The sequence below is a fragment of the Melanotaenia boesemani genome, chromosome 24 (assembly GCF_017639745.1).
Source record: "Melanotaenia boesemani isolate fMelBoe1 chromosome 24, fMelBoe1.pri, whole genome shotgun sequence".
Taxonomy (NCBI): Eukaryota; Metazoa; Chordata; class Actinopteri; order Atheriniformes; family Melanotaeniidae; genus Melanotaenia; species Melanotaenia boesemani.
Window position 1 is genome coordinate 15,643,528 of NC_055705.1, and position 20,412 is coordinate 15,663,939.

General features: G+C 37.6%; 1 protein-coding gene and 1 pseudogene across 1 annotated transcript; one reads left to right on the forward strand and one right to left on the reverse strand.

The window, feature by feature from the left end:
• Positions 1 to 297: 297 nt before the first annotated feature.
• Positions 298 to 18,522, reverse strand: LOC121635738 (protein-tyrosine kinase 2-beta-like). Its single transcript, XM_041979050.1, has 30 exons — positions 18,259 to 18,522; positions 17,830 to 18,126; positions 11,803 to 11,981; positions 11,614 to 11,701; positions 11,417 to 11,496; positions 11,234 to 11,296; positions 11,039 to 11,093; positions 10,815 to 10,955; positions 10,629 to 10,700; positions 10,422 to 10,523; positions 8,632 to 8,749; positions 8,247 to 8,286; positions 7,940 to 7,971; positions 7,797 to 7,844; positions 7,472 to 7,566; positions 7,282 to 7,363; positions 5,372 to 5,472; positions 5,167 to 5,282; positions 4,922 to 5,022; positions 4,705 to 4,794; positions 4,321 to 4,525; positions 4,092 to 4,194; positions 3,691 to 3,738; positions 3,264 to 3,383; positions 3,078 to 3,110; positions 2,655 to 2,679; positions 2,510 to 2,550; positions 2,259 to 2,393; positions 1,823 to 1,903; positions 298 to 1,737 (listed from the first exon to the last, which is right to left on the reverse strand). The coding sequence occupies exons 2-30, from the start codon at positions 18,040 to 18,042 to the stop codon at positions 1,498 to 1,500; spliced, it is 2,847 nt and encodes a 948-aa protein (XP_041834984.1). The 5' UTR covers positions 18,043 to 18,126; positions 18,259 to 18,522; the 3' UTR covers positions 298 to 1,497.
• Positions 18,523 to 19,395: 873 nt separating this feature from the next.
• Positions 19,396 to 20,160, forward strand: LOC121635194 (annotated as a pseudogene).
• Positions 20,161 to 20,412: the final 252 nt, after the last annotated feature.

Here is a 20,412-nt window from a genome sequence, read left to right on the forward strand (position 1 = left end):
GTGACAGAATGTGCTATGGTTGTTGGTGGTTATTAAAAACTGCTGATTTACTTTTTTCCACACATAACCATCTCTAGGGTTTACAGAGAATGGTCCAAAAAGAAAATATCCAGTTGTCTGGATTTGTCTTGTTGATTTCAGATGTCAACAGGAACTCAAACAACCAAGATATGCAAATCTCTGAACACAGAATTTGCCATTGAAATTTTCAGTTTTCAGTTTCTGTCTGAGATAAATTAAGTATTTTTCCATTTTATTTATTTTTCATTTTATTAAAAATCCAACTTTGAAGCAGATGGGCTACAGCAGCAGACGACACACCGGGTTCCTCCTGTCAGCTAAGAACAGGAAACTGAGGCTACAATTCACACAGACTCACCACCGCTGGACAATAGAAGATGGAAAAACATCTGGTCTAATGAGTCTCCAATTCAGCTGCTACATTAAGAGGGTGGGCTCAGAATTAGGTGGAAATAACATGAAAACACGGATCCATCCTGCCCCATATCAATGGTCCAAGCTGCAGCTGGTGTAATGTTGTGGAGGATATTTTCTTTCTTCTGATGGCAACTTCCAGCAGGATAATGCACCATGTCACAAAGACCATGTCATCTCCAACTTCCTTCATGAACACAATGAGTTCACTGGACTCCAACGGCCTCCACAGTCACCAGATCTCAAATCTGCAACCATGTGATACTTTGCTCCACTTTTGATTTTCTCCAAAAAGATTAAACTAGGGATGTGCTATACCAAGAATGCCTATCTCGAAAAGGTACAGATACAGGATGTCGCATTTTACAGTGTCAAAAGCTACAGAGTGGTTTGGCAGCATGAGAATTAAGTACCGTGTTGTTGCTCTAGCTGTCTTCGTTTGTCACAGACAGTAGAACTTTCTCTGTGGATTGGACACTTTAAAAGCCAGACTGATAGATGACATAAAATGAAACAGTCTGCTCTGTGGAGAGCAGAATGTTCACATTGATCCATTTTTACTGTAAAAAGATGTAAGATCATGCTTTGTAAGACAGACTAATGTTTGCATATCACCAGATTCACAGTCTTGTGTTGATTTATAGTTCTCTCTCTCTTACTCTCTCTCTCTCTATATATAAAAAGTTTGTTATATATAAATGAAAGTTTCAAAAAATTTTTTTTAATAGTTTTCAGTTAACAATATTCATGAATGATGGCACTCAGGATTCTGCCTGCAGAAATTAGACTTCAAAAGGAGCTTAAATGCATTTATAATAAAGGCATATTTTAGGACAGACAAATAAGAAAATAGAAGGTGCAAATTATGAGACTGCATGATAATAAAAATAAAGAATAAACAGTATAAAAAAATATTACTTGTATGGCCTAAAGTCAAGTTTTTGTTCGTTGTGACTTAACATGAGTCATTTGTTCACAAACGTAAAACGGTTTCCAGAGCAGAAGCAGAACAACCTCAGCATGTCACAAAGAAACAAACTCCTATTTCATGCCTTATTTTCTTCATTCTCTCAGATCCTCATCTTGTGAGTCAGGTTTGGGCTTGGCCAGGTTGGCCCTGACTCGAGCCTGATCCACGGCATCCAGCAGGTTTTTGGAGTCGAGCGCCAGAGTGTGGGCGGCTGCCAGCATCTGCCGCTGACACTCTTCTTTCAGTGATGTTATTGAGTTCTGCTGGGCCAGTCGCATCTTGTTGATCAGCTCGCCCAAATCCTTGTTCAGCAACTTTTTGGTCCCCTCGATCTGAGATGGGTTGGAGATCTTAATGTCACTGCATTATTTATCACCATCATCAGAAAAATAAGGGCAGGCTGTGTCTTAAGCTCACCTCTGTGGTGACAGAGTTGTGCAGAGAGGGCAGGATCTCATCTACACTTTGAATCAGGTTGCGGAGAGTGACACCCACTGCCTGAAGATGCAGGACAAACAGGGTCGGGAGGTGAGGGGGTGGCAAATAAAGGAAAAGAGTAGAAAATATTTGGAAGATTATTTGAAAAAAGTCAAATATGGAGAGTCGTTTCATTCACTATTAATTAAATGAATAAATACTGAAATGAATAAACATTTAATTAAATAAATAAAGATGCCAGTAAATGAATAAAAATGTAAACTTATTGATAATTTATTTTATTACATTATTAAAATGTATTAAATACATTTAAATTTAAGTAATTAATTTTATTTGTATGTTTTCATTCATTATTTGTTAATTTCAGTATTTATTTAGCAGCACCTTCAGATGTAAGCCATAGTGATGGAGCTACCTTGACAGCGTTGGGATACTCAGAAGGAGGCAGTGTGTTGACGTCATTCTTCAGCTGAACAACCTGCTTCACCATCGCCATGACGCCCGTGTACACCTCATCGCCTGAGCGGTCCATCTCAGCGGTGGGTCGGGACTACAACAGCAAGACACATCACTTTGTCTTTCTTCCAGAACCAGATATTCTCACTTCTCAAATACTTTTAGTTTTTTTTTCCCTGATTAAAAAAAACACGAAATGTAGTTTTTTACCTGCGCAACTGAGGAAGGCATTGGAGGTTTCTTTGGAGGACCTGAAACATAAATAAACTGACATTTAGTCAACTCCTGTGATTAAATATAGTCCATATACGGTACACAGTGGTCACAATCTGCCAACAGAAGAAAGTGAACTCACCATTTTCTGGGGTTTTTTCAGTAGGCTGAAAACAGCAGAGATAAAAGCGAAGACATCTGTTAGTTTATTAGTTTCAGCAGTTGTAACTGTGGTCAGGCAGCAAATAATAATCTTTTGTCATCTTAAAATGATATTTTCTCATCTAAATTAAAACCCGAAATTCAATCATTTTGAACTTGTTCACTGAGATTTTATGAATTATGCTGATTTGGTAATTAAACGTATTTGTGTGGAGAGGATCAGACTTTTTTTTTATGGAAAAAGCCCCCAAAACAAATGTCTATGCATTTTTCTGAGTAGCTGATAAACCAAACCACACATATTTAGAGGATGTCACATCTAGTCACATACAGTTTTCTGCACTCTATTTTAAAAATACTTCATTTGCAAAAAAAATGTGAAAACAAGAAATGAAACATGTACCTTTTTTTGTGTGTCCAGTTGCACAAAAGGGTCCTACAACAAGCATAATGTCAGATGAGTAACAGTGAAAGCTTCAATGAGAAGTAGATGTGTGTGATTCATGTGCAAAAAGTTGTCTGGCTTCTATGTCTTTTATCACACCCATGAAACCATAAACCTTTATGAATGATTTACACGATCTCTCACCAGCTGTCTCTCCTCCTGCTCCAGCCACTGTTTATCCATCAGCATCTCTCTTCTTTGTCTTTGTAATACGTCTTCCATTTTTTCTTTCTCCCACACTTGCCTACTATCTCTGTCTGTTGCCTTAACAAACAAACAAGAAAAGGGCAAACAAGCTTGTAGAGTCATCCTCAACAGAAGATTATATTGATTTCCATTTCCTATTGACTTCTTAACTAGAACACAAGAAACGTCATTCTGCCTTAACTTAAAAAAAGGAACACGCATTCAACTCAGACAGGTTATTTTAATCATACTTGATTATTTAAAACCTTGTGTGTGTTTTTGCAGCTCTTGCTCAGTTTCTATGAAATCAATTTGCATGAAATTAGACTTTTTTTTCCATGTTGTGGTTTAAGCATCTGAACATGGTAAGAAAGTTTTGCAGCACCTTTTTGTGTGTGACCCGAGGAAGGGTTTTTCCTTGTAATCTGCATGGCTGGTAAAAAAAAAAAAGACAGAAAATATACAGTTTATTTAAGGTCTGTCAGGTAAAAAAAAATTAGTGTTCATTCTTTTTCTGACAGGATTTGGAGCATAAATGAACAGATCCAAACTAAATGTGAACCACAGAAAATCACAAGACAAATTTCAACATTTTGCCGTGATGCTGCAGCCTCACCGACGGTACCAAAGTCGAAAAGTTTGCTATGCAAAAAGCAGAAAACTGAAGATTATTTAACATCTTTATTACCCTGTAAGTAGAAGCTGGGAAACCAATCAAACCTGAGTTACAGTAAACAGTTTGCATCAAGCTGAAATTCATCTGAACATACTGCATGTGTATAGCACCTTGGGTGGAGGATCTGTTAAGCAGGTATCAATGGATGAGATTGAAGGGAGTCTGTCTCGCTTTGCACCAGTCTCCACCTCCACCTCTGTCCTGTGGATATCACTATCAAACACAAAGGTAATGGCGTCCTTGTAACTGTGTGTCTGAATACAGTTAATAGATTACGCAAACATTAGAAAATCCATTACACATCTAGGCGAGATAGAGTGTGTGTGTTTGATTGTAAACCTGAAGGAGCAGACGAGCTGGCTGAAGGTGGGCCGGCCATGCGGCTCGTAAGTCCAGCAGCGGGTCAGCAGGCTGTAGATGATGGGAGGGCAAAGTTGTGGTTTGTGGAGACGGATTCCAGACTCCAGCTGGTTGATCACCTGTCCGTTCTCCAGCCAAAAGAATGGCTGCTGGGCTAATGAGAAGATCTCCCACACACACACACCTGGTTGAACACATATGGCCAGTTAAGCAACTGTTTACTGATAGATCAACAAATAAAATTACCACGTCCAGTAGTGAAACAAGACAGACTTATCAAATCTGAAAATGCTTCTCATTGTGCTCACTGTATTTAAATAGAAAGACTGCATGTGTTTGCATGAACATAAGTCATTTTCTCACCAAACATCCAGACATCACTGGCCGAGGTGAAACGTCTAAAGTTGATGGATTCTGGTGCCATCCATTTGATTGGCAATCGAGTCAATGAGGCTGCACAAAGAGGAGATCTAAGTCATGGCATATTTCTTCACTTTTACAAAAACCTTTTGAAAATCCAAATGCGATTTGAGATGCAATTACACATAAAAGAAACAAGCATGTGTGTGTCCACGTGTACCTTTATAATACTCTTCCTCATCAATGTAGCGAGACAGGCCAAAGTCGCCAAGTTTAACACATTCTGGAGATGCCACCAGGACGTTTCTCACAGCTATATCTCTGCAGCACAAAGTGGAAAAAACTCAATCATGATGTATAAAAAGGTTCTAAATTGATCTTTGCTGATTTTCTACACTAAAATTCACTGGAGTTGGAAACATCCTGTTTTAAGTAAATGTATGGAAACACATGAAAGTGTGTTACCTGTGCACCATGCTCAGTCCCTCCAGGTAAGCCAAGGCCTTGCAGAGTTGTAAACAGTACAGTGTTAATGTTGCTGCAGACAGGATGTACTGCTGCTCCACAAGATATTTTCCCAGCTTTCAGAGAAACAAAAACGAGACACAAACACACATGGGTACAATAGAACCAGATCATTTAATATTGTTTATTACGGCTTTACACAGACCTCTCCATGTTCATAGAGCTCCATTACAATCCAGACCGGATCCACTTCAATGACTCCGATAAGACGCACAATGTGAGGATGATCGAGATGCTTCATCAGACCTGCAGCAGGTAAAGCAGCACATTTTTTTTTTATCACAAAAAATGGTTGAATATTTGTGGCATTTTAGTTTCTATGAACAGAAAGACTGGGGCCAGAACACAATACAAAATTCTGCTTCCATGAAATCTGCTCCACACTCCCTCTAATGGTGACACAAATATTTCCTTTACAAGTCCTCTTAAAATTTTAGGATCCTCTTAAGTTTTGTGTATACAAACCTCAGAGACTCTGCAGGGGAACTTTCATGCTCTGTTTGTTCTCGAAAGGTCCAACAAAATAAGGAAGAAAGGAAAAGGAAGAATTTCCCCTAAAGATTTCCTGAAGAAGACTTTTACAGAATGCTCCTTTACTGTACGCTTCCTATTACAATTTTAAAGTTTTATTTAATTATCTTCAGGAACTGTTAGACAATGTTCCTCAAAAGATGCCACAATCCTTAATCCTTAGGAAAATTTGCAATAATATCTCCATCAGGCTCCCAGCAGGCTTCTTTGAGATTGATTTAAAAATAATAATTAAGAAAACAAACAAACAAACAAAAAGCCTTCAGGGAACATTTAGAAAAAGTTCCCAGCTGATACATTTAGGGGATGTGGGGCAATCTAGTCACTGTATTTCAGTTTGTTATTTATTCTCATTTGATTCCTGATTATAGTTTCATTTTTTATACGCCTTAAAAAGTTAGCATTCTCCTTATATCTAAAACTAACCATACACTTAAAGGGTCAAATTGAGTTATTTATAGTTAGTATGTATATTTTACTTTTACTGGTTGTTTGTTTGTCTTGTCATAAGGAATAATAATGATGACAATCATTTTTTAAAAAAGCTATAAGCAGAACAAACACTATATTATATTGTTACGAACATGTTTTGTGGATGATTCAAACAGAGCCCAACAGGGAAATAATGAGGAAAATAATAAACTTTGATCAGTTAAACTTAAACAGGCGTTGCTGCCCTAAGAAGAAAATCCAGATCCCAAAATGCCCAAAACATCAGCAGAATGAGGAGGGGAAAACTGCACTAAACACACCGCATGAAACAAGACAAGAATCAAAGGAAATCTGGAATTTCCCTTCATTTCATTTCAGTAAGAAGATTATGAGCAGTGCCTGTGTTTTGATTGTTTCAGACCCCGTTATAAATTCTTAATTAGGTTTAAATGTATTGGTAATGTATTGATTGTTAATTTATGGTCTTTTTATCTTTGAATCTGTATTCTAAGACGTGCTGCTGACCTCTTGAGCAGGTCGCCCTTGGAGCTTGATCTCAATGGGAATTTTAACTTGGTTAAATAAAGTTTTAATAAAATAAAATAAAATAAAGTCATGTAGCTACTGAGGGGTTAATGGCAAATAAAACACATCTAATTCCTGATATGAATGAAGAACTGAAAGGAAAACAACCTAAAAAGCAGAAAGCAAAACTAAAAGTACAGATCATGAATGTAAACAAAAAGGTAAAACAAAAAGCATGTCAGATCATTACATAATCCCATTTATAATCAGTACTTTACTTTAGGTGGCATTTTTCAACATTGTTTTGCATCATGAATGCCGTGACCTCCAGACCACCACAGTTTCCAGTTCTCACAGCTCCAGTCTGTTGCACAAAACCACAAACAAGCAACAGGAAGTGGACTGCACCCGTCTTCTGATTGAAACATGCCAAAACTCAATACACTTCATCTTCCTGTCATTTTCTGTTCCATATTGATGTAACAGTAACTTCTATTTCGAATGATACGTAACCAGTAAAGGGTATGGTACTAACAAAGCTTTATCGAGAAAGATCTCTGCACCCACCAGCCTCACTGAGAAACTTCTCTTTTACATCAGCTGAGCATTCCTTACAGGTTTTGATGGCCACGTGGATCCTTTCCCCGCTCTGCAAGCATACACGCATTCATTTACCAGCACATTTTTATGCATTTGCAGTTAGGCTGAGTCAGTCTTAAGATTTTAGCACAAACAATTTAATGACAGATAAACTCACTGGGCTTTTATAAACTCCCTCGTGAACCTCTCCGAAGAATCCCTCCCCCAGGATTCGACCCACAACAACATCATTTCTGGAGATCCTGTGTTTATCTACAGAGATACAGATTAAAAAAATTAACAAATCTAATGAAACTTCATAAAGAAAACCAACCAGTGACATTAAAGGTCTATCCTTCTACAAAGAAAAGAAAGAAAAATATCATACATTTTAAAATATTATAACTAGGGGTCCTTTTTATGCACATTCACAGCAACATATATTAAATATTCACTACCATTCATTTTACTTTTAAATCAATTTACACTGATGCAGAGCTCACCAGTATAGTCTTCAGTCCTCTCTGGAATCTCAGCATAGATATCAGAACCTGAAGTTCAGGAAAATTACAGGATGTTGTTGTTTGAATTTGGTGTGCGACATTGAAAAAGTACATGAAAATGGGTCATAAGTGATAATACTTACTTGAACCTCTAACAGAACCACGGGGAGCAACACTGGAAGAAAATAAGATAAAATGACAATTTTAGGCTTTTAAAGGAGTTAGTGGCATAGCAAATACTGTGCACTGCGATTTTGCTGGAAGCAATGTATAAAAATCTGGTTTTGTTCAAACAGAACCCACAAATTAAAAGAAAAATGTCCAAAAACCAAACCATAATAATGAAAAGCTAGCTTCACCCACACAGTTTCAGCTTCAACCCACTATGGAAATAAGTTTGACGTGTCATATTTGATTTTTTTAGAAGCATGAACTTTCAATATGACTCACGATTTTGGGATGTCAGGAAGTTTCGTCCTTGTGTCTCTTCCTGCAAGAATCAAATGTTTGATTAAATGAACATTTCAGACCTTTATATACTTGGTTGCTTCCTGTTTATCCTGCTTTTAAAGATTCAGGAGAAAAAAAAGCCACTCCAAGTAAAGTCCAGCTTAAATTGATTGTTTCAACTGCTTATTTTAAATTACGAATGCACTAAAATCTGTTAAAATTGTTGTTCAATAAAACTGTAATGCAAGAGTACAAAAGTAAATATTGTTGCTTAATAATACAAGATTATTATAAGAAGAATCTTTAAGTTCTTGCATTGTGTTATTACATTGTGACTTCTCAAAAGGGCCATTTTTCTCGTGTTGATCCATCCTTGTTGTTGTACCTTTGTTGGGCCTGATAATGAGCGAACTCTTGGCACTTCCTGTCAGTCGACAGTAGCCATCAATCAGGTCGGCCATGTTTTCCGCTACAGCCAGAGAAGAAGTATTCACTGAGAGTGGCTGGAAGGTTGAAGATACAATATAATCAGTGTCCACTGAACTGCTTCAACTCTAACCTTAAATAAAAATGCAGCTAAGACTCCACAGCTCAGTTCAAAAGCAAGCCGGCTTAAACAGGAAGAAATGCTTCGTGCAACCAGTCCTACAGAACAATCCAGAAAAACACAACCAGCGCAAAAAGTACTTCCAAAAACTAGTATTTTTTGTAATTAACTTTTTGTTTTCTTTAGAGGTTCTTAATATTTATGATTAAACACAACCTACCATCTTTATGAGTGACTATGGAACTTTAACCACCCTGAACCCTTGACTATATTCGTAGGCATTTGCACATAGTGAAGTGAATACATCTCTGCAACCACAAAATCTATCTGAAAACGTTTGCAGTCAGAGTAAAGAGAACCTTTGTAAGACTTGTTAAAGTGTAAATATCAGTATATAGTTACTGGTGACGAGTAAAGGAAGATGACACATAGCAGAAATAAAAAACGTTTGCTCTAAATGCTCTAAACTTCTATCGAATCATGGAACAATATGTAGACATTATCCCTGCAAAGGCCAACTCGGATAAAGTCAAGTAAAACAAAATTAAAGAGGTTTTATTGCAGCCAGTTCGAGCGAGGTCTCCAATATGGGCATTTTTGCACAGTTTGGTATTTTCTGTTCTCAAAGTTGCCTAAATGGGGGACGTCAGGTTTTAAAAGGCTAAAAGAAGAAGTTGTACAGATGCAGAAATACTGTGCTTTATTTCTCTTGCATCAAATTCAGCGCAAGAAAAGAAAGAACATTTTTAAAACAAGCTTGTTTGTTAGATCATAAAGCTGTTATTTACTATTCAAGATTTGTTCTAATTCAATATTAAGACTAAGTCTTTTGAATGTATCCTATCCACTGTACTCAAGATTGTTTACTTTGGTCTAACAGATACGAAGCTCATGTTATTTCATTGGCATTAAAGACATTATGTTATTACCTCACTCTGCACACTAATGATCCACCTCTTATCAAACCTCAAAGAGCTCTCCTTTATCTAAAGTCTCTTTTTAATCTGCCTTTTGTGAGATTTTCTTTCTCCAAATTTAACTGTTCTTTCTCATTTCTTCACCCCTCAAATTGAAAGTTGTTCAGAATACAATCGTATAGCACAGGGCTCTTTAACTCCGGTTCTGGAGGACCACTGTCCTGCAAATGTTTAGATGTTTTCCTTAAACATGACTCAAATTAATGAGTCATTGTGCAGAACTTGGCAAGCTGGAGCCATTTAATTTGAATCAGGTCATCAGGGAAGTATCTAAAACCTGCAGGATGGTGGTTGTTGAAGATGAGTTTTAGAGCTAGGTGGTACAGGGTGGGACGTGTTCTTATTAATACTTATTTTATTGCTTTTTTTGTGCATTTGAACTCTTTACAGCACCTAACTTTACATGGTGCATGGTAGCAGGCATTAATTGAGCATGATAACTAAAAGGAATCCAAGTCTCAATTTCGAATAAGGCATTTCAGAAAATTTATCTTCTTCATTATCTGGCAGTGTAACTTTTGTAAAGTCAGAGGGGAAATCCAAAAAGCATAATAATAATGCTTACAAGTGAATATTATTTTTCTTTTTTTTAATCAAACTCCCAACAAGAAGTAAATGAACACAATGTCAAATCAGGAAGTTTAGTTTTACCTCTTTGGCTCCTTCTATGTCCATCGTGAGAAGGGCTCGACCGTTGCTTTCCACAGTGCTGGAGATACTTTGCACCTGAGAGAACTTAGCCAGACAGATGGGCTGCAAAAGAGACAGCAGCTTTAACATAAAAACACCAGGTATAACTCTCCTTGTTTCCTGCAATATAACCAAGAGTTAAGGTCTAAAATGAGAGTTCAGGCTCACTGTTGAGTTATCAGTTTGTTGACTGATTCCATCAGCACCGATGACCAAGTCTATGGCGAGATTCCAGCCATGCTGTAGATGAAGGAAAGATTCATTTACACACAAACACAAAAGATAAAGGTAGTTATTATAAAAGAATTAGAGGTGTTTTTGACCTAACTGACTGAGTGTCATGAGAATGCTCACCACCATTTGGCAGGCGTATCTCTCCTGTGTGATGCTGTAGCACTGAGAAAGAGTGGTGAAGAACTTGACCATGCACTGGTCCTGCCCCAAAGTGGAGTAGCCCTGGAACGTCTGCTGGATCAGCCGACGCAGCTGCTTGGGCTGATACGCAGACAAAGAATGAACAATGGTTTTGTTTCAAGTCATTCTGTAGCTAAAAGTAAAAATTGTTTTTGGCTCTCTACCTTCATGCTGTCTATAAGCTCTTTGGGAAAGAACAGATCTAGCCCCACGTCCTTTCTAATGGAGGAATAAAGAAAAGTAAACCCTTCTTAATGCAACACAACAAAGCTCATCTTCACCTCCTGGAGTGTTAGGCAGGTTTTGGTTAGACTGTATCTGATCAGATGTGGGTTTCCTGTGGAGAGTGCTTGACTTACTCCAGCAACTCAAAGTTGGACTTTTTCTCTAATCCATTCGGATTCATGTCTTTGTAGAATCTCCTGCAGACAAATATACCAGGTTCCAGTTTTTATATATATAAAAAACAAAACAAAACTTGGACAACTATCACGGCTTTCTCCTCTGTTAAATGCCTCCATGAATCTGTAGTTGTACATTACCTAATTTCCAGACAACCAAGCTGTAAAGCCATTCCATCACTGACTTTGGAGGCATATTGTTGCATGTAATCACTTCGGATCTGAGGAAAAGCAGATTCCATTGATTATCCAGCGATCTAAACCTCATCCCAGTTGTAAAACAACTCCTTACCATATAACACACCCATAGAAAAAAGCCACTGTGGCTCTTTACAAACCTGCTGGTAAAAGTAGAGCATGGTGGTTCGGTCATCTTGGAATGCTTCCATGAAGTCTGACGGGATGTATCTGATCCTCAGGTCATATCTAGACAAACAAATTAATAAGTTTATGAGGTAGCTATACAAGATTCCCAACCAAAGATGGTGAACTCTGTGAACTTGAAGACAAGTTCTCATGCTACGCACCTCCATTCAGCCTCAAGGTGCTGCTGCTCGTAGCGTTGGGTGAGTTCAGCCACAGTCAGATCCGGGTGCAGCCAGTGCATCTCTGAAGATTTGAGGTGGTTGAGGAGGAGGCCGTAGCAGAGACCATGTCTTATGTCTGGACCAACGCAGCCACTGGACAGCACCGTGTTGATGACATTCTAGAGAAGGAATAATGCAACTCCATAGAATCAATATAAATTGGTAAAAACCAGCCAATCAGCACTCTCAATATCAAAATATTTTGACTCTGCTCAGTAAAAGCACCATGTATAGTACAGTTTCTCAATAATGTATGGACATGATCCTCATCAGCATTCTGTGGTCTTAAAACCTAAAGCACACTTTGTTATCTTCTTATTGTCATAGAATGATGTGCAAACAAAGATTCAGATAAACAAACATGCAGCTATTTGTGAGGCTCTGCAAAGAACACTGTTGCATGCCAGTTGTACTGACACACATGAGTGTTGCAAATAAAAACAGTATAATGATGCGCAAACATTCAAACTCAACATTTAAATAGAAAAAAAGCAAAAAGGCATCATGCCACATGTTGAAATTGATTGGTGTTACATCCCCTTTTATTTCACCAACACTGTAATTTCTTTCTTTATGTAGGATTTGTGTCTTTGTGTGGTTGTCCTCCTCCCAAATGTGCCAGATCATGCAGACTGAAACTGCTTTTGAGTGATGTCGACAGACCTTAAATTCTGACTTCATGATCATAATAATATGCTCAAATGTTAGGATCAGCTTCTAAAATTAAATCTCTGTTCATTTTTACTGAACATAGCAGTCCAATACACTTTAAATGAGTTTCAATACTAAAAACATTCTTCATCAATATACTCACTCATAAAATCAGTGACTTGTGACTCAAGTTATTTTTTTGTGAGATTTTACTACATTGTTTGTTATGTCTAAATACAACTCTGACTCATATTTCAAATCCTGTGACTTTTTCCTTTTTTCTTTCTTTATTTTTTACTTGGTTCATAGATCAGTGTTTACTTGTGTGAGCCTACAATAACACTCAGGACACTCTTTGCAAGTTCCTCCTATAGCTTTATCATTAAATCTAATCCATCATGCCACAAAGTGACATCCATTCAACATCCTTGATCAGTCAACACTGTGTGACTTTGTGTTGCCATGACATCATGTCCAAAATTCATGGTAAGCCTGGAGAGCACCAGTGGAAAAACTAGCTAACTTTTAAATGCTAACAAATTAAGGTCAGTTTGAATGGACGTAAAGATTATTCAGGTAAAGACCCTGAGATTAACACTGATGCATTTCTCTGGCAGTCAAACCAGGGGCAAAGCCTCTGAAATCAGATTGCACACCCCAGTTGTCACTTGAAGTGGTTAGCAGGTCACTGAAGGAGGAGGACAGGAAGGTCTTTGCATAGAACATTAGTGTCACTACACCTCTTTGAATTTTAAAGTGGTTTCTGATATGATAATCCAATAAAAATATTGACATTTGGCTGCATATTTGTTGATTTTGTCTCTGTGCAAGTACAACTATTAATGTTATGAGAGGCTTGAGGATGTCTTTCAGATATAATGCTGCAGATTTGATATAGAAAGCTAAGGGAAGGCTTTACCACATCAGTTTCCTCTCTGACATTCATGCTCACCACAGGCCCTAATGATTCCATGATTCAAAGTAAATAAATAAATAAATGGATCAAAGTATCTAGAGGAGCCTTACCCATAAGGCCTCCCCTTGGCAGAGCAAGTTAGCGTGAAGCTACGTAGCAGTCAGTTACATGCTAGTAGCACTAGCATGTAGCAGATTAGTTTTAAGACAGAATGTGGAAACCAAGTCATATTTAGTTTTCATTAATTGTATTAAGGAACTACACATCAAACCAGTTAATAAAAATGTTCATACTAGAGCTGAAAGTAAATTATAAAGATGCTCCAAGAGCACCTCAGTATTTAGTACTGACTAAGCTAGATCTACATGGTCCAGTTTAACAGGAGGCTAGCAAAGATGCTATTGAGCTATGGCATGAAAATGTGAAGAAATATAGCCTGTAACCTGTCTGGTTTTATATAGGAAGATATAAAAACAAAGAAAAAAGGAGATATATCTGACTTTTTTTGTAAAAAGAAAGGAGAACCCTTTGAAACACCTTACTGCATATGCACCCCTTTACACTTTCCTGGAGGATTTCAGAAAGTTCATCACAGCAGAGATGCTAAATTTACTTACAGAACAACTTTGTACAATGTTTAAAAATCAGAACACAATTAAAGATATGGCAGTGGGAATACTGCTTGGCTTTGAACTGTGCATGTATCATTGCTATTTGACAGGAAATTTTGGGTAAATGAAATCAGGTGCCCTATGGCGGCTGACAACATGTAATGTAATTATTTTCAGACCATGCTGGTATTTCTATCACCATTGATTAAACAGCCCCAGTAAGCAACATTCAAAGGGCAGACCTCACTTTAAAATCCCCTGTGATTTTAAACTGATAGTTTTCAGCAACAGATCTGCACATTTTCCACTGCAGTCACTTCAAAGAGAGAAAAGTCTTGCCAAAAGAAGCAGGGGATCCGTTAAAGCCAGGATGATGGACAATTATCTGGTCATCGTCAAATTGCATGACAACAAATCTGTTACACTAATTTCATCCTGCTGGAGAAATAAAACAAAGCATTTGTGGAGAATTTGTGAAAGAATACATCATTTTGATGGGTAATAGACCTCTTTTGTGCGTGCATATATAAAATAACCACAAACCATTGGTGCATGATCTGCTGCTGTCCAAAGTGACTGAAACAAGCGTGCTTCCTGGCAGAGGCCACTGACCTGATATGTTTGCATGCACAAAGGTTTCTCTCATCTTTCAATGGCTCATCACTGTCACCACCAACCAACAGAGTTTGCGTTGGCGTTTCGCACTAACAAGGTTGCAAAGTGTCTATGAAATGTGTGGATTACGCAGCCAAAAGTGAAAAACAGATGTGAAACCTATAAAAGTGTTATATATAAAATAAACACTTTCCTTTTCATTGTCTTTTGTTATAAAGCAAAATAATTTTTTTGCATTACAGCAATAAAACTAAATCAAATACTGAATTCACCACACTTACACATATAAAAATACTTTCCATGGTGTTTTTGTGAATATGCATTAAATATGTGCATGTAAAACCTATCTAATCATTTCTTGCTTTTATTACACATAAATTAAACTAATAATAATTACATTATTGAACTTTTTTTGTAAAATCTAAGCAAATAAACTTTATGTAAAAACATTTTTTAAAATGTTAAACAACAAATTTGCAATTTTTTCTTCATAATTGTCTTTTACACTATTGTCCAAGATGCTTTGGTAACTGATGGGAGAAAAAAAAGTCTCTTTGTTGAGTCAATTAATCGAAAATACTCAAAATATCATTAAAATAAAGTGTCTAGTGCAGTCAGGGCATATGTCAGTATCTAGGCCAGTAGGAGCACATTGTCCTGAGAGTACCGTCATAATCTGTCTGCAAATAGTAATCATATTACTTTGAGTTGATTTTTTATTTATTTTATTTTTTTTCTTTCCAGTATAAGGAATTTATATGCAGTTTAAGTTTCCATTTATTCTTCATAGAAATTTATAGTTTACAACATTGGACTTTTAGTGATTTCTTTGCTCATGCTTCTTCTTTTTTTTTTTAAGAAGGATGGTTGCACAAAAAAATATTTAATAGAAAAAAGACTAGTTTATATAAACTAGAAAAGAAACAGGTTTTAAAAATTTAATATTAAAGCACAACTATTTGTTTGCAAGCAGCATTAACAAGCTTCAAAAAGACATGGACTGAATCATTAAATCTGGTCTGTAAATTTATCATTGCTGTCTAACTTCAACACCAAATTGCTGTGATCTTCAAGTTATGCCGGCTGCCTTCAATAAAAAAAACTCCAGTTTATTGCAAACACTACATAACAGTTGATATTTGTAATCAACAACGGTTAAATGTTTGGTTTGTTTTCTGTCCTCTGATTAGCACACAATGCACATGAACAGCTGTCCTTGTGTCAAACTTCAAGATGCCCCATAATCCCTGACTGGTAGCTCCAGGAGAGATCATAATTCCTTCATTTTGGCCAGTCTTGGACTCCCCATGAAGTTTGTAATTTATAATCCTTACCACATATGACGTTTTTATTGGCACTGCTCCATTTTATATATTCATTGTTTATAGATCCCTACAACTACTCCATCTTCCCAATACAAAAAAGCCCTGAATTCTGATATCAAGTTACTGTTTCTATGCTAAAAATGTGCATAGAAACATATTAAATCTCATTTGTAATCCTCAAAGCCAGATGTTAAACAAATATATCCACTAAATGTATGAAAAAAAAAAAAAAAGATTTAAGAAGGTTGTATTGAACAAAGAACATATTAACCATGATCATTTTCTAATCGTAGCCAAATGAGGCTTTTGGCTAAACCAAACCAGGAAATTAGGACATTTTATTTTGATGAAATGTGTTTAACTGTAACTAGAGCAACAAGCAAAACAGCATCTACGAGGGAATGGTTGCAATGTTAAAAGAATATATTTAGTCTTAATCAAGATTGTTTTGTCACGTATACCAAGTAGTTTTGATTTCTGTTTAGCTACGAGGTGAAAGGCGTTTTATTTAAGTGTTGTTGAGCTATCAACCAAATAAAAATCTGATGTAAAAATCCACTTGTTCCATGTTGGTTTTGAACAAATAACACTGGAGCATTTATACTAAAGTGGAAACATGCATTAGAGTTGTATTTCTTTTCTACTGCCTTCAGATAGCGATAATTTACAAAACATTATGTGCTGAATTTAAAGCAACAGTACAAAAGTTTCCACCTATAAGACTGTGCTTCTGCATTGTTTCGATGGTTCACTGACATGCATTGTTCACATTCCTGGGGCCATCATTGCCCTGCAGCATCCTGAAACTGAGAAAGTGTACTTCAAAATTTTGTGTTCCAGCCAGAAGCATCAGGTGACAGCTGCATTTTTTTTTTTTTTTTTTACAGCACCATGTCACATACTGTGCCAGCAAGTGGATATTAATACGCTGGCCATTTTGAATGCTCACAGCAAAGAAACACAGGACATTATCGAACGGAGCGAGGAAAAAAAAGAGAGAAAGCGACAGAGCAAGAAATAAGACGAGTTAACATCGGACAGATTTTTACCAGCTGGAGAGAGATCAGAGAAGAGACAGGATTCATAACAGTAGCAAAATTAGCTTTTTTAGGGAGCGTCAAAATGCTAAAATCAGCCTAATGTCGCTTTAAGAGCATGTGCAATCATATCACATTGTTTTGCTGAAATAAGGATTATTTTACCTGCATATCTTGTTCCAAAAACCTGCTAATATCATTCATTATTAATGGTGTTTTCAGACATGTACAGGTAACTTATTCCCTTTAACCTAAGAGATTATTTTTACTTTTCTAAACATAACCATCTGTGTAGCTGTAGTATCTGCAGAATGAAGGATTCTGGGAAAGTTGACCAAACTTTTAAGTAATCGTTTTTACATTGTGTACTTTCTCTGCAAAAGCTAATAAGTTTTTTCCCTGTCAAAGCAAAAACCAACAACTGGAAAAGCAAAACTGAGAAGACATCAGTGTTCAAAGTGGTTTCATTTTTAAGCACTGTTGCCGCAGTGCAGTGGAAAACTAAAACAGGTTGTCATACGATGGTGGGAGCTGTCCATAAAGACTACCCAGAGGTATGATCAATGCTTTATTGTACACACCACATGTGCTGGCTTTTGAGATGTGAACCATTTACAAGCAGGAAGGTTCCTTCGCTTCACTCAGCCAATTATAAAAACAGCAGGACTAAGCTCAAAGGTGGAGATGCAGTATTAGCCTTTGAAGATACATTTGTTTAAATGTAAAAATGAATTGTAGTTTGTTATAAGAGGAGTGTGTGCAACAGGATTGAGTGCACATTGGTATAAACAGTAGAGTACAGTAGAGTTTACCTTGACTGTCCAACCCTCTTCACAGCGGACCAGTTTGAAGTTCTTTCCCAGGTTGGAACTGTTGCTAAGGAAACACACTTTGATGATTTTCACTGTGTAGATGTTTTGCCTGCTGACATTCGTTGTGGGCGACATATCCGAGGACTCCGACTGGCTGGTGGACGACATGCTCCTCCAGTACAGAGTCTTGGTGTCACCAGACATCTCACACATGGCAAGACACACACAGCTCGTACACTACTGCATGAAGACGTATTGACTGTCACCGGGTCATTCCTTCTCCGTCATACAGAAAACCTGAAGGGGTGAAAGCCGAAAACACACCAGAGTTCAACCAAACAGACATAATAAGAACAAGCTGTAAGATTCAAAGAACATTCACATGACAGTGAATCAATTCAAATTCTGCTGATTTCTGTTTGTACTCACCAGCCTTGCAAAAGCTCAGAAATGTTCTACCAACTTTTAAAACTGAACACAACTCAGCACCAGGCTGCCTTCACATCATCTTGTAAAATGCAGATTTGTATTGTTTCCTTGAAATCAACAGAGAAGACCCATCTGAAGCAGCACGCTAAATATTATCAGTTGCCTAAAGAGGAAATGGTACTAACAGAGTGAATAAGGAAGTCGAAAAGCAGCTATAGAACAACTAACACGACTGACGAAACCGCTGTGTCACCCTCTATTTCACATGCACTGGCAGAGTCAAACGCCAAGCATATAACGGCATGGCCCACGCTATATTCACTTCCTCTTGCAAGCGGGGCTGGAGTGGAACCAATTGTCAGCCATGGAGTTTTTAGAAACCAGCCCACCTCTTTTTGATGTGAAACCTCTGTTTACTACTTACTATCCTGTCATTTTTATTATTAACAAGAGTACAACTGTAGTTTTTTATTGTAAAAATGAAGACATAAAAAGCCTGTAATTTCCTGTAGTAATGCACCAGATTATAAAAACACTAGCTAAACAAATTTGTTTCTATGCTTTTATTGTGAAAGGACCCTCACTTGCAGCAGTTGCATCTCCAGAGACCAAAATGAAGACCAAATTTGATCTAAAATGGAAGCAATTTACGTTTCATAGTGAGACTGTAATTCTGCTCTGTTTTTGATGTTAAATGGAGCCTATAGATAACTCTGGAATAACTAAACACATGGGTCAGTTTTGTGTTTTGAACAAAGGGACGCGCACCTAAGCATCTATTTATGCCTACACTTTAAAATATTCAGTTAACCATCATTCAAAATAAATGAGACTTACAGTACTGATGTTATTCTCCATCTTGTCTCTGATTTTTTTCAGTAATTTCTTCTTTTAAAAGGTCACATTTTTATTTCCAGTACTGAATAGTTTAATGACACCTGTCCTCCTTTCTTCTTTAGGTTGCATCATTATAACCTCATCGCCATTGCTTCTGTGTTATGATTGATTCTCCAATGTTTGTGGTCTTAACACACACGTCAACCTGTGCATCGTTGCTGTTGCCAGACAGAGCATTGAGCTTAAGATGTGACTCTCATGAACGAATCAATTTTTTTGAATGGCTCTTTTAAATGAACGATGGGAACTGAGTTGCAGCTGTGAGCCGTTCATTTGTGAGTCATTCGTTTTATAAACAAATTCTCTTGGCTGCCTTCATGCGACATGTGTGTGCTATCATAGGAGTCTGACGTCCAACACGCTCCATTCATGTGATGCATCTACGGGCTGAAAGTATAGTCCAGAAACAAATACTGTGAGTTTTATCCAGTCAGATTGTGTCCACTGGCTCTCTTCATTGTAATGGTGCTCTCAGTGTTGATCTGGCAGAGTTCCAGACCAACTTGGTGCCGTATCCCCCTATCCACTTACGTGTGGCTATCTCTGCCCCTGTCATCTCTGCTGAGAAGGCTTACCGTGAGCAGTTGGCCGTAGCTGAGATCACTGATGCCTGCTTTCACCCAACTAATCAGATGGTGAAATATGACCCTTGACATGGCAAGCACATGGCTTGGTGCCTCTTGTACTGTGCTGATGTTGTGCCTAAAGATGTCAATGCTGCTACTGCCACCATCAAAGCCAAACACACCATCCAGTTTGTGGACTGGTGTCCTACTGGTTTCAAGGTTAGTATAAACTACTAGCCGCCCACTGTAATACCTGGTGGGGACCTGGCCAAGGTCCAGAGGCCTGTGTGCATGCTGAGCAACACCACAGCTATTGCAGAGTCTTGGGCTTGGCTCCACCACAGGTTTGATCTAATGCATGCTAAGGGTGCCTTTGTGCACTGGTATGGAGGAGGGAGAGTTCTCTGAGGCACGAGAATACATGGCAACTCTGGAGTAGGATTATGAAGAGGCTGGCACTGATAGCATGGGTGATAAAGATGAGGGAGAGGAATATTAAACAGGCAGCTTTTTATAAACAATCTGTGTCTTGTGTTTGTTGTTCAGTTGGACGTTATTTCATGTAAACAAAGTGTGCTTTATGTATGTTATTAACAAGGCAGTTATTTCATGTTCACAACCTGTTCCTTAATTATGAAATAGGAACTTACTTGTGCGTTGTTACTTCATTAAATAAAGTCTCCTTTATCAG

Excerpts from the sequence above, each read along its gene's own strand:
- LOC121635738 (XM_041979050.1), bottom strand. The coding sequence starts at position 18,042 with ATGTGTGAGATGTCTGGTGACACCAAGACTCTGTACTGGAGGAGCATG. Across the intron at positions 11,094-11,233 it reads TCCAACTTTGAGTTGCTGGA|AAAGGACGTGGGGCTAGATC; the intron begins GTAAGTCAAGCA and ends TTCCTCCATTAG. Across the intron at positions 7,567-7,796 it reads GAGGACTGAAGACTATACTG|ATAAACACAGGATCTCCAGA; the intron begins GTGAGCTCTGCA and ends GTATCTCTGTAG.